This window comes from Etheostoma spectabile, chromosome 21, assembly GCF_008692095.1.
Source record: "Etheostoma spectabile isolate EspeVRDwgs_2016 chromosome 21, UIUC_Espe_1.0, whole genome shotgun sequence".
Lineage (NCBI taxonomy): Eukaryota > Metazoa > Chordata > Actinopteri > Perciformes > Percidae > Etheostoma > Etheostoma spectabile.
This window is the reverse complement of record NC_045753.1, coordinates 10255974-10270818: the sequence shown is the minus strand read 5'-3', so window position 1 is coordinate 10270818 and position 14845 is coordinate 10255974. Positions and strand designations below refer to the sequence as shown.

General features: G+C 41.8%; 1 protein-coding gene and 1 long non-coding RNA gene across 6 annotated transcripts in view; one reads left to right on the top strand and one right to left on the bottom strand.

The window, feature by feature from the left end:
- Positions 1-3954, top strand: part of LOC116671204 (uncharacterized) — a 7325-nt gene extending 3371 nt beyond the window's left edge. The window contains exon 3 of the long non-coding RNA XR_004327218.1: positions 3900-3954. This is a non-coding gene — a long non-coding RNA (uncharacterized LOC116671204). The remainder of the gene's footprint in view (positions 1-3899) is intronic.
- Positions 1-14845, bottom strand: part of LOC116671202 (transmembrane protein 150A) — a 29670-nt gene that overhangs the window by 7280 nt on the left and 7545 nt on the right. For 4 of the 5 annotated variants that reach the window (XM_032502245.1, XM_032502246.1, XM_032502243.1 and 1 more), the window contains 3 exons: positions 10449-10535; positions 8121-8188; positions 3634-3761 (listed from right to left, as the gene is read on the bottom strand). In XM_032502245.1, coding sequence (XP_032358136.1) covers positions 3634-3761; positions 8121-8188; positions 10449-10535 — 283 coding nt within the window. Of the gene's footprint in view, positions 1-3633; positions 3762-8120; positions 8189-10448; positions 10541-12747; positions 12791-14845 lie in introns of all 5 variants that reach the window. The other variant, XM_032502247.1, reaches the window with a different exon arrangement.

Sequence of the window (14845 nt, the reverse complement as noted above, 5' to 3'; positions counted from 1 at the left end):
GATGTGAAGCAGATCTCAGAAATAACGGTTATGCAACTAAATATTAATGCAGTGATTGAAAGTAATTCAAACCCTTGAGACATTTTTCAGTTCATACACTAAATGTTTGTAATGAATGTATTTTGAACAGCCTGATATTCCTTTTCCTTCACTTTCTGTAAAGGTAGAACACAAACCTGATCAGTTTTGGTCATGTTTTGATTTGTAATTGAATGTACAGCGTTCCCACTGCATTGATGTTATGGAAATAAAAGTAATTCTAAGGATTTGGAGCATTAAACACAACTGTACTGGGTTTCTTTCCACCAGTGCACATGCCTAAACACATGAATGCATGCTGAACATTCCTCGCAAAAACATAAACCAACACTTAGCACATGCTGAGCACCTGAGGCGATGAAAACTCTCCGTCTGTACGGTTCCTGTATGTACAGTACGCTCCACACATGTACGCACACGTGTAAAATCTGTCTGTAATTATCTCATCAGCACAAAAGGGGACCCTCACACTAATCTCTTTTTTTATTTAAACCAGTGGGGGACGTAATCACGAGACCGCCTCCTTGGATCGGACTTCTCGATTGTGCCGGGAACAGGAACACAAACACGCCTTGTTTTTAAGATCATGCTACCGCAGAGAGGCCTGAGAGACGATGTCCAGACAGAACAAACAAAACATCAAAGGAGATTTGCTTGGAAGGTGTTCAAAGTCCTGAGAGACCGTGGGGGGGGGGGGGGGGGGGGTGGGGCGTTTAGCACAAATGCAACCTGCACAATTGGTTTACTTACACCTAGCATACATTTTAACTTTAGCATATTATAGCAGTTGCACATTTTTGTTTCCCATCCTGTACATATTCAAATATTGTTCTTTTTACATTATTCTATATTATTTAAATGTATATTGTATGTATGTATGTATGTGTACTTTTTTTCCTAGTATTTCATTTATATTTATATTCTGTGCTTTGTGACTGATTTTGCTGCTGTAACACTTAAATTTCCCATTTTTCTTGGGATCAATAAACATCTATCTATCTATCTATCTATCTATCTATCTATCTATCTAACCCAACAGAAGCAACACTTACACGTGTACTGTTCACCTAACGGCCTTCTATCACCCCTACCCACCCCATCCTCACCCGGTCTGGTGGTCTGACCGGTCTCAGATTCTGACCCGCGTCTTGGAGCACAGCAGGGCTTCTTTGCAGCTTTTGTGTGCACAGTTCAAATAAGTCACGCAATAAATACTTTTATTTCTATTTTTTATTCAAAATTGCTTTGTTTAAACTGTTTGAACATTGGTGGGGTTAAGGGATCGACAGTGAACTGGGTTCTAGTCCAACCCGTGGCCCTAGGGTGCATGTCTCCCCCCCTCTCTCTCGCCCCTTTCCTGTCTTTGTCTGTCCTTTCAAATTAAAGCCCACAAAGCCCAAAAAAATAATCTCAAAAAAAAGGTACGTGTACGTGTGTATGTGTGTGTGTGTGTGTGTGTGTGTGTGTGTGTGTGTGGGTGTGTGTGTATGTACACACTTTTGTACTAGGTAGATTATCGAGTGGTTTCTAAAACAAGCCCCTGTGTGTTTTTTACACATTTATCTATTTTTTTTTCTCCTTCATTTTATTTTATTATTTATTTTATAATTTTTTCTATTATTAGTAGTATTTGTATTGCTATTTATTTTATTTTTGTAATTTTTTATGTCAATTTTTTCTCTTTAATTTGTTCACTCTTTGGGTCTCCGGGGGATGTGTGCTTGAATATTTGTGTGTATATCTGCAGGAAAACGTATTAAGTGTATATATCTATTTTGTGTTATCGCCCCCCTCTTTATTTTAAGGGGCTAAAAAATTTTATGTAATTTGGGAATTTTGAAGTTCAGATGGACAAAGAGCCATTGACCAACACTACTGGTCTCACCTACTTTTAAAAACTATTTTTAACCTATAATCTGTGACAAAATGTTTGAAATGCATTTATGTCTGTGGAGGCAGAAACAACAACAACAACAACGGTTATTCTGTCTTCCCGTCAAATGAAGTCGTGATGAAACATCTGTAACGCAGACGGAGGGGAGGTTGCAGCGGGGATGACATCATCTGTTTACAGAGATGGGAATTAACAAATTACAAATACTTTGTTACTGTACTCAAGTAGATTTTTCACATATTTTTACTTTACTTTTTATTTTTGTGGTGACTTAGTACATTTCCAAGCCTGTACTTTGTTACTTTTACTTGAGTGAAGAAGGTAAATCAGTACTTCTACTTTAACCAGAGTATTTTTTTAAACACAAGTATCTGTACTTGTACTTGAGTACTTTTACCATCTCTGTCTGTTTACCTCTGTGTTGTTGATGTCAGTAGAAGTGATTTCCTCTGACCTGCAGCAGAGATCTTCTGTCTGAGCGTAGCTGCGTGTTAGTTAACGAGGAGCAGGGTGTCACCTCCACGCTGTTTATGATACACGGAGGCCACAGAGACACTCTGCTTTTAGTTGCCATGGCGCTGACCCACAAATCATGGGAAGTCTTATCTAACCAGCAAGTCGTAACAGTGTAGAGTCAGAATGAAGCAGGGTGCTAACCTCATGCATATTTCTAGTAGGCACAGAAGAAAAAGTACATTATATTGGTATTTTAATACGTTTTAATGTCTAGTTAGAGTATAACGGCGTCGTGTTACGCTGCTACATTTACAAAACGCCTCGCTGGTTATTAGTCGAGACCTGGTCTACTCGGTGGAAAAGATCAAACATCCACCTCCATTACAAACAGGAGATTCACAACAGGTGGTCGGTCTCTCTCTCTTTCTCTCTCTCTATTATGTAACTTACATTACATTTTAGAAAGTGCTGCACTTGTTGCAGGAGGAGGAGATTTGCACGGTCTGTCCACCAGAGGACTTTAACTTTCACTTTATCAGAACTTTAATATATTTTGATGTTCTGTTGTGACAATAAAACACATTCTTATATTATTTTAGTGAGAACTCCAATTACTAGAAATAACTAATGTTAGGGAAATCGGTTTGTTTTGATACGTATTTCTCCATTTAAAAAAATATGTAATATATATATATATATATATATATATATCAGCCAATATATCGGACTATCGGATTTTTAAATAACCAAATATTTGTATTGGCCTTAACAATCCTTTATCGGTCAGGCTCTAATATATATATATATATGATATAAAGATATATATATATATTATATATATTATATTATATATCATCAGATCATGTTTTCGGTTAGTCATGTCCAGCTGAGAAATACCAAGGGCTGAAAGAGTAGCTAGAAAAGATGTGGAAAGTAAGAGCAACAGTGGTGCCAGTGGTAATCGGAGCACTGGGGGGGGCACTGGGGGGGGCACTGGGGGGGGCACTGGGGGGGCTGTGACCCCCCCAAACTGGGAGAGTGGCTCCAGCAGATTCCAGGTAAAACATCAAAGGTCTCTGTCCAGAAGAGTGCTAAGATACTGAACCCTCAAACTCCCAGGCCTCTGGTAGAGGAGGAGCTGGAGGATGACACATACCACCCCACAAGGGGTGAAAGGGGGATTTTATATATATATATATATATATATATATATATATATATAAAAAATATAATGCAATAGTTACCTGGAAGTTTCCGACCATGATGAGACCGGCAGCGCAGATCCAGGAGGTGGAGAGGCCCGCCGTGTTCAGGACACAGTTGTGGTGCTTCTCTATGACGTGGGCGTAGCGCAGCAGGCCGATCAGCATCACTACGAGAGACAAGGACAGGTGGACAGAGACAGAAATAAGACATACAGCTCGGTAATCACTTTAAATCAAATGTGTAGCGTTAGCGTTTGAGATCTCAAACTCTGCACTAGATACTCATCATTCACCATATTTTTGAGTGTGTATCTTTTCGGACGCACTGAGCTGTCATTTTCAACCTCACTTCCTGATAGCGAAAGCGATGAATAACTAGAACAGTCGTTTAAATATGTAGAAATATAAATTAGAGCGTTTTTGACGTTTCAGAGCTTCCTTGGTTTCTGTCTGTTCGTCGGTCGTTACTACCGCGTTGCATTTTGGGATATTTGTGCCAGTGTAGTGTCCAGATTTCATACTGTATGCAATACTATATATTTTATCGGATATGGTATGCAATTCGTATGTAGGTTTCGGACGTACTTTTTTCTTTTTTTGCTTGTTACAGAAGAATAAATTAAATAGTTTTGTAATGCTAAAAATGTAATAATGCTAAAAAAAAAAAAAGCATAGCACATTTAAAAAAATTGTTTACAAAGTGCTTTGACAGAAGAAACAAAAGCGCACACACATAAAAAGGAAAAATAGAAGATGGCGCAGCGCTAAAAGGACCGAAAACAGACAATTGGATAAATCAAATGAAAATGAACAGGTGATAAAGAGTCTCCTTTTCTCTCCCCCCTTAGTCTCTCTCTCTTCTTAATTCACACACACACTGATGTGTGTCTAACAATCATGTTGTATTATAAATCTGAACATGTGTTGCTGCTGTTCTTGTGTTATTGCACTTTTCACTTTAATTAGTATTTATTATGGTATATAGCAATGTGTGTATAGTATTGGTGGTTAAAGAATTCAGATCCTTTCCTTAAGTACAAGTACTAATACCACATTGAAAATGTTCCTTGAGTAAAAGTATGTAATTATCATCAGGAAAATGTCAAGGTGGCTAACAGTAGCATGCTAGCTCATTCTCAATGGAAAACACTGCTACAACACACACTATTTGACCATAATCTCCAAAGGAACTACTTCCTGTCCCTGTTCTGCAGGTATTACACAAGTGGCCCTGGTCTAAAAGAAGTCTCCCAGCTGATCTAGCCTTGGACTGACCAAAGATGGAGAAAGAGTTATCTAGATGATCTTAGCTATGTGCTTATCCCAACAAAGATAGTATAGAAGTGAGATGTCTCACTCTGGAGCTAAAACAGAGACCCTAACACACAGGCTGAAAACAGGATAAAACAATGTGGTGTTTGTTGAAAATGAAACCATGTAAACCTGTTCTGGTACAACCTCAAAATACAATTATGAACCTAAAAATGAGCATAAAATGGGTGCTTGAAATACAGTATTTGAGTGTACTTAGTTACATTCCAGCCCTGTACATTATTGTATTTATTTACACGTCAGAACTACTTCCTGTGCTTTTAAATTGCCCCCAGGGGATAAATAAAGTTACTTGAACTGAATTGAAAGGAGCAGCGAGTTCAGGGTTGCGTCTGAAGCTGCAGCAGATCTCAGTGTGAACAGATCCCTGATGTGTGTTTGGTAAACTTCTCCATCAAAGCTTTGTCCCCCACGTCCACCTGATGCTCACACAGCTCCATCTGGTGCCATCACGACTGCAGAGGACGCACAGCGACCGCGGGGTGCTTATGTCATGAGTCGGCGGCGAACCAGCGGCGGCCGGCGATAATCTGTGTGCTTCACTGGCATTGTGACCCTCTCATGCACCACCCACACCACACACACACACACACACACACACACACAACACCACACACACCACACACACACACACAAACACACACACACACCCACACCACACACACACACACACACACACACACACACACACACACACACACACACACACACACCTTCGACTTTCATAACCTGCCTTGCAAACAAACCCAGTATTGTTTATGAGAGCAGGGGAAAAGCTTTTGATGTTGGGGAGTTTCCAGAGAGAGGGCTTGATTTGTGAGAACAGATTTCAGTTAGAGCTGCATGAAGTATTTGAGAAAATAAAAAAATTGAACAGATTTTGTATCAAATTTTAAGCCAATTCATCCAATAGTTGTTAAGATATTTCAACTTGGAACAAAGTGGCGGACCAATTGAGCGAAGTCGCCGTTTTGACTTTACTGTATTCCTGCTGCTAACATGGCTGAAAGAGTCAAGCCTTCCCTAATGAGGTGCCATCTGTATGAACTGACAATATTATGACAATAATATGACATGCTTTTAAACTAACATTAGATCATTTAAAACATGTAAATACCTAATCTTGATTATGCAAAGCCAATAAGGATTTTGTTTTCATTACATGGTACCAGCTCGGCTGGACCGCGGTGCCCCGTCCTCCTTTTTAGTTAGTTAGTATCGCCTCATGCGTGTCAACGCCAGGCCCACACTCTAACACAACCACACACTAACACACACTAACACACACACACACAGAATAACTTGGATTAGTATTGGATCCTTGCAAGTTTCCTTTGATTATTACTTTTATATTGAATAGTTGTCACTGAGACCGGGCTTGTATCCCTCAGATCCCGAAGGCTTGTTAGGAAATAAATGATCAACGACATCGGAGTGGTCTGTGCTTCTTTCGAGGGGTTCAAGCTGTCAGCCGTTTCAGCTGATTTCCACCGGTTGAAGAACGGCATGTTGGCGTGTCGGCTCCGTGCTCCACCATCCGTAAACACCCACCGCGTGCTGTTTTGTTGCGGAACGGCTGCGGCCATGACTGACAGCTGAAGTCACGAGGACCCAGGAGATCTCGCAGAATCATGTACAATAGAACTACAAAAACAACAATCCTAACCCTAACCTTTAGTCTTCAACCATCACACAACACAGCGCAGACACAACCATCAGCTGCAGTAAAAGTGTTATTACATTGTTATAATTAACTGTATGCAAAAGAAGAGAAGCGAGCCCCCGTTACAAAATGAAGGAGGAAGAACCTTCTTTGGAAGAAGCTACTTGAGATCATAACCGACTTTTAAAAACACGCCTGAACACACTCTCTCTCTCTCTCTCCTGTTGTCCGCACAAACTCAATGAAAAATGTTGACAACAAAGAACGTCTGTTAAGTCCAAGCGTAACATCTGTCCTCAGTTTGCGGTGTGTAGTATTGTGCAGCATCTCGCTGCCTTTGTGTTGTATTGATGGCGGTTTACAGGCAGCAGTGTGTGCAGAGGTAAGCCTACGTGATCACCAGCACTTCACACTTTATTCAGCCACCAAACCCAGTTTCCGCTGAAACACCACATCAAAAAGACAGGACAGCGCTGTTAAAACAAACACACATAAAACTGCATTGTCTAATAATCACTTCAACAGCAACCCTTTTCTTCGAAAATTCAAGAGACATAAAATGATTTGTTCCTGCAAAATCGGAGACAAATTGTAGGTGTGTGTGTGGCTGTGTGTGTATGTGTGTGTGTGTTGCCAATTAGCTTTGGAGCGAGTTGTAACTCTAGAGTCATAGTGAGAGAAAAAAAAGGCTCTTCCCTGTTCTTTCTGACCACGGTGGGAAATCTGTAGCAGGAGAAATTAACCCTCTCCTTGATTTCATGTCGTTAATGGAGAGGGAGAACCAGGAATTGAGTCAGAGGAGAAATACAACGCTACAAAGCCACGGCCGAGCGACGTGCTTAGCCCAAAACATGTAGGTACATTTTTCAAGAGGCTACGCCATAGGGTCGGTGTCTCGTAGCCACGGCCTAGATTCAACGCAGAAGCATAAATCACGCCTAACAAACTAGTTCTGTTCAAGCATCGAACTTCGACTGCAAAACTAGACAGAAAAATCAGGGCAGTTCCCGAGATAAGCCGCTCTCTCCATGGGAAATAATTGCTCTGTGCGATGTCGGGCGTGGACACTATCAGCCTCCAAGTGAAAACTTTTTTATATGGTAAACTCCTGGAGTGTTAATTCTCAGAAGGAGAACATCTACATGCATGAGCCTGCACACGCAAAGTCCACCACCCAGAATAGATGTTTTAAACTAGTTTTGGCATCCAGCAGAGCTGTAGTTGCCCTTGTGGTTAGAGGGTAAATGCGCGTAGGTCATAAAAATGCTTTATTGGCATATAGAGTAAGATTTTCCTTGAGAGAGGGGGTAGAGGGGGTAGAGGGGGTGAGGCGGGACCTGGCAGTGGATTGTGGGGAACAGAGACTTGGCTGGAGCCGTTACAGCTGAGAAAACAAGCCGGAAGTTTGAAGTGCACAGAGCCTCGTTCAACCGAGAGCTGCATGTTGGGTAAATGTGTGTGAGGGCGGGAAAAAGAATAACAAAAGTAAGAGAGCTACGTTCTCTGCACACACAGTTGTGTTGATACGTACCCATGAAGGATCCAGTGCTGCAGATGAGGCTGAAAAAGCAGCTTTCAGGTGGCAGAGTTCCACATTTACTGCAAAGGAAACAGAGAGGAGGGGGGGGGGTTGGTCAGCGTGTGCTGGTCTGCAGGCTCAGTGGGTTAAAGGGCGAGTTCAACCGAGTTCAGATTCGGTTCTGTGACCTCCGTTTCTTAGAAGAGGTCGTAAAAAAAGCAGCGCGACCGTATTTATGTTCTTACTTACTCTGTGGCATTAAAAACATGTCGGTGTTTTCTTTGAATGTGGTTTAACAGAGAAAAGACGTCTACATATGGAAAATGACTGCTGGGAGGTCGAGGAAAGAATGACACTGTGATCTTTATCTATAGACCAAAAGCCCCAGACAAGTATTTAAGCCACGCATCCACAGCCACGTGAACCCCTTGTCCATCGTTCCGGGTGTTTTGGTGTGCACGGGGGGAGAAAAAAAACAACAACAAAAAACGCTTTTCTAGTTTACAGTGTGCGACTCAGTGTGGCAACATTTCAAAGAGTAATGAAGGATCCACTGCACACAACAAAAGCTCTTCCTCCTGTCGAGGTGAAGAGGTCGGCCTCCCCTCCTCTGACAGAGAGCCTCAGTCGGACTAGTGTGGGCTCATCTCACACCAAAGTCTGCAGCTGCTCGATATCACAGCAAGGCCTCCAATCACAGCTCCATTAGAGACACACTCAATTAGCATCTGGTAACATTTCTTTTAAAAGGTCCCATGACGTGGTGCTCTTTGGATACTTTTGTATAGACCTTAGTGGTCCCCTAATACTGTATCTGAAGTCTCTTTTATATATACCTTAGTGGTCACCCTAAGACATATCTGATTCTCTTTATATATAGACCTTAGTGGTCCCAATACGTATCTGAAGTCTCTTTATCTATAGACCTTGTGGTCCCTAATACTGTAATCTAAGTCTCTTTTTATATAGACCTTAGTGGTCCCCTAATACTGTATCTGAAGTCTCTTTTATAGACCTTAGTGGTCCCTACTCTGTATCTGAAGTCTTTTTATGTAGACCTTAGTGGTCCCTAATACTGTATCTGAAGTTCTCTTTTTATAGATACCTTAGTGGTCCCCTAATACTGTATCTGAATCTCTTTTATATAGACCTTAGTGGTCCCTAATACTGTATCTGAAGTCTCTTTTATTAGACCTTAGTGGTTCCCTATACTGTATTGAAGTCTCTTTTATATATAAGACCTTAGTGGTCCCTAATACTGTATGTGAAGTCTCTTTTATATAGACATTGGTGGTCCCCTAATACTGTATCTTATGACCTTATAAGGGGTAAGATTCCAGATCGGCCCATCTGAGCCAGGGCTCGGTTTACACCTATCACCTTCTATCACTTCTAGCCACTGGGGGGCCATAGGCAGACTGGGGGGACGCACATTAATGTTGACTGAAACATAAGCAACAAAAATTGCTGAATGTTAGAAACTTTAATTCAATTGGTCGTTATTACTGTGACTTTTAAAGTGTTTAGTTCAATCATAGTGTCAAAAAAACGTTAGCTGACATTGTTCAGTAGCAAGCTCTGAGATTATCAGATAATTAAATGACTAATTTAGCGAGGGGGGGGGGAGTAACACTTTTGCAAGGCACTGTGTCACATTGTCATCAAGGGCTAAGCCCCCTATAAAGATCTGATCCTAGAATCCCCCTGCTGTGTGGAGTACCCAGACCCTCCTCCGCAGCGCTGTGGAGGAAGGTCTGGCAACGAGAGACTGATTGACACTACGCTTGAGAAGTGACCACAGGTTGCATAATATTTATGAACATATTTATAATCTAATAAATGTACTGTTGCAACCTCCTGAATGATCTATATGCCACACTGTGTCCATGAATCGTACTAGTCCATTATAAAGATGCACTCTGTGTTTTTACTCACTAGTGAGAAGCTGAGCTGCGATCCATATTAATTGTTTTTTTCATTTTTTTTAAATGAAGCAACTATTTATTGTTAAAATGAATTTAAAAAATTAAAACTACGGAGGGAAACCACAGACCACAGAGAGGCGAGCTGCTTTTTCACCTCATTCGATACCCGTGGTCACACGACGCGTACAATATGTTTTCACTGTTGATAATACGTTGTTGATATTAATGTTTTGTTTTTTCCTTGGTCAGTTTCATCAATGGTTTACCACTGGGGCTTCAAGAAACCACACGACTCAATGTCAACGAGGTGCCATGGTTCGGTTCCCTGCTGATCACTTACAGGAACCAGACGACTGCTGTTTTATACAAGAGGAGCTTCACTTTGCAGAATGGCTGCAGAGGGCTGATCACTGACCTGATGAGGGGGATGTTGTCCAGGGTGCAGCACAGAACTGGACCCCTCTGGAGTGGAAGCAGTGCCTCACACGAGTCATTATAAAGCCTGTTAACACACACACACACACACACACACACAGTGAGTCTGCAGATACCGACAGACACAGAGATGTAAAAGTCAAACATTTAAAGTGACTTTATGTGACTTTTACAATATTTCTGAAACTGACATTTTTTTTTAAATTTGATGATCATAAATGACAACAAAGGAGACTAACAGTGAAAAGAAGGCTAGTTCTGTGTAGTTCAGTGTGCTGACGGGCTAATATGACTCATGACGAAATTACCGTCCCCACCAAAATGGACGCCTATGGTAATACAGCACCACAAAGAAAAGACCTTTACGACAGCAGCCGTGGTAAAAACACAACCACTTTTGTCCGAAGCGGCCGCTAGAATCAACACAAACTGAAAGTTACGTGTTGCCCCTTTAAGGTTTAACTGACATCAGTTGTAAATCCCCAAAAAATTGTCCAAAAACTCATTTTGGGCCAATCTGGAATCTCTGAAACTCATCTTAAAAGTTGAAAAAGTCAAAAGTTCAGGTCTTTTGAGTGTCCTGTCCCCAGCTCAATGGAGCATAATCAAGCTCTGTTAATGTTTGAGAATCATACGGTATATTCAGAGAATTATGACTCAATTGTAGAAAATTAACCCAAAATATTTTGAGGTGAAGGGTCAGTTTGTATATAACAGTTAAAAGGCTGAGCTGCTTGTGATGTTTTGATTACAGAAGCCTTTTCCTCTTCATCCTCCCACAGGAATACATGTCTGCAGAACTAAAACCTGAGAGCAGCGTTGTTATAAGACTTCTTAAATTAATGATTAGTCTCGTTTGCTGTCATTTGGACATTGTGTTGCCTTTTCAACATTTGTTTCTAAGTTTGTGATTCTTTTTTTGAGATTTGTCACTTGTACGTTAGACGTTTTATTCACCGCTACTACCAACTCATGCAACGAGTTTTACATTTATTGTTGGAATTTAATGGACACTAAACCTAATTTTTGAGTTTAAAAAAGCAGAAACACGCTATAAAATTGTATAAAAACACCAACAATTCAATGAAAGTAGTGTATTGATGCTTCATTTTACTTGGAGAGTTCTACATGGAACCATCCATGTTACTTTTTGGCAATTTGGTTAAAAGAAACCCAAATTTCTGATATAGACATTTTTTGAAAATGGGTCAAATTTGAGTCGAAGTCAACAGGAGGGTTAAATGAAGTCTCTCAGCCCCGACACGAGGTCGGGATCTGTTTGCACTCTGAAATGTCAGTTTACCTAAACCACACACACACACACACACACACACACACACACACACACACACACACACACACACACACACACACACACACACACACACACACACACACACACACACACACACACACACACACACACACACACACACACACACACACACACACACACACACACCACACACACAACCATTCGCGCCCTGCAGCACTTTATTTTCTTAATGTCCACTCCCCCATCTTTCATCTCTCACCTCGCCCTATGTTTGAATGGACAGCTGACAGGAGTGGGGGGGCGGGGCCTCGTTGAACCGAGCTGAGGAAAAGATTCCTGGCACCAAAGTGTGTCTGAACCAGAGCTGCCAGCTGAGAAACTTTTTCCTTCCACATTTGCACAGTGTGCGATCTGCAAGTAATTACTCCCAATCAGTGCCTGAGTTCTGGGCACTTTAAAAAGTGAATTAAAACCACTGCACACTTTCTTTGGAAAAAGCCTTTTCCCCCCCCCTTGGCTGTTTTGGGCCTCGTCCACACTGAGCTGCTGTGTCTCAGCCCCTTCAAGGGAACTGAGCTGTTCTGCAGATGCTAACTTAAGACACCAAAACCAACCTACTTTAAAAACTGCTTAACACATTCACCCTTCTGAGGTCCCCACTAACGACAGGTAGCTAGAGGGGCCGCTGATTCTGGATTTTCTTTTCTCTAAATATATATCGGCTGATTTTTAAATCACCAATATTTGTATTATAAATTAAAATATCGGTATTGGCCTAAAAAAAAATCCTTTATCGGTCAGGCTCTAGTCTTCAGGCACATTTTGAGTCTTGGCTTTGGTTCACTGTTTTTTGACTAAGACGAATTCTTGAAAAACACAGTAAAGCTGTGTGTGTGTGTGTGTGGGTGTGTTGTGTGTGTTTGTGTGTGTGGTGTGTGTGTGTGTGTGTGTGTGTGTGTGTGTGTGTGTGTGGTGTGTGAGACAGAGAGTGCTGTACCATTTTGTGCACAGGGCAGACATGCTGGTTGTACAGGGCCACCACATATCTGGAAAGTTAAGAGAGAAAAAAGAACAGAAGAAATAAATAACTTAAATAAATAAATAAATAAGATTTGGACAATCTTGACATAGTCTCCACTTTGCCGGACCCTCCTCCAAAGCAGGAGGAAGGAGGTCTGGCTGCTCCACATAGCTCCGGATGGGAGGAAACGTGTTATGGTTTATTGGCATTTCTTTGAACCACACAATTGTCATGGGCGGGGCTAAACAAGAGCCGCGCACAATCATGCGAGAGAACCTCAATTGGACAGATAGTCTAGCGATAAGTCTGGATTTACCCTGCAGAGACCGGAGGACCAGGTAACCATAGTCCTCAGATTGGACAGTAGTCAGCTAGCTGTCTGGTTTACCCTGCAGAGACCTGAGGACCAGTAACCATAGTCCTAGATTGGACAGATAGTCTACTAGCTGTCTGGATTTACCCTGCAAGACCTAGGACCGGTAACCATAGTCCTCAGATTGGACAGATAGTCTAACTAGCTGTCTGGATTTACCCTGCAGAGACCTGAGACCAGGTAACCTAGTCCTCAGTTGGACAGATAGTCTAGCTAGCTGTCTTGATTTACCTGCAGAGACTGAGACAGGTAACCATAGTCCTCAGAAACCCACGAGAGGTTTGAATTCCAACACAAAGAAAGTGGAAGGAACTTTAAATACGTGTGATCCGGCGTAATGTCCCGCAGCACCGGAGCAATCCCAAAGAGAAAGTGATATTTGATACGACAGCTCCACTCTTACAACAGTGTTGTCTGCACTTATTACCGTTTTACAATCAAAGAAGCTCCACCGTGCTACAAAGCTGTTGCATTACAGACTGAGGCTTTTGTTCCTGCTGCTAGCTGTGGTTAACCTGCACTACTACGACACTGCTAACATCCCTTAAATGTTCAACAACACAACAACTTCCCAAACACAGCCTGGCTGCAGACCTGAGATCGTTTACAATACACAATCCTAGTTATAAGTCCGTCTGTCTTGGGTTTCTGTATTTACTGTTGATGTACAGTACCTATCAGGTTTGAGAAATGGTGGGGGAGGGGGGGATTGGAATCCCATTTCCTTCATTTCTGCAAAAGTACATAAGTATACAAAAGTCTTACTGTCTTTATTGCTTAAAAAAGAAACAAATAAACACATAACTTCAACAAAAATAATATCAAACTATTACAAATTGTGTGTGGTGTTCTAGGTTATTGTCCCTGACAAATAACCTAATAAATAAATAAAATAAATCCACTCTGAAGCCCATTTTGGGCCTTGGCCGAGAGTCTCGTCCCATCGAGACACTCCGTGACAATTTTGATGTAAACATGAAGAAATTCAGAGGACATCGCAGTTCTGAGCATTTTGTTCAACTTAAAAGGAGAATTCTCCTTTAAGGTGCAGAGCACAGGGCCGTGTGCATGCCCGTAGACCTCTGCAGCCCCATGTCAACAACTGTGACTGATGCTTTAGATTATCAGGATAAAGATAACATGAGTTTTAAATCCCACCACACACTCAAAAGACACATTGTGCCACGGATAAGATCCACAGAAACAGAACAAGGTGATGATGCAAATGTTACATGTAAGATAAACTAAGATTAGACTTGTGAGTGCCTCTATTGATCGCTGTAACAGGTCCGGGCAGGAGAATGGATTTGCCTTTACTTGGACACAGTGTGGACTTTGGTAGAGGACATCACAGCGTTTGGACTGAAGAACTGACTTGACTGCGATTGTATAACTCGTATTGTTTTTAACAGTCACGTCTCTGCATTCTTTTCCTATGAGAGCTCTCGGTCGAAGCAGCGCTCAGGCATCATCCGTTCTGTTTCTGGGTCGCGCAACGAAGCTTCAGAGGCACACAGCCGACAGGTGACAACGTGTCTGGAAAACAAACAAGGGGGGAGTTGGGGGGGGGGGGATTACAGACTCCACCTTCGGGAAGGTGTGAAGTCATCCCACAAAAGGAAGACTGTTGTGACAACGGCTCCCACCAAGGAGAGAAAGGAAGACAGGCCGAGAGACAAAGACCCAGTCCTACGCAGGCTCCTACGA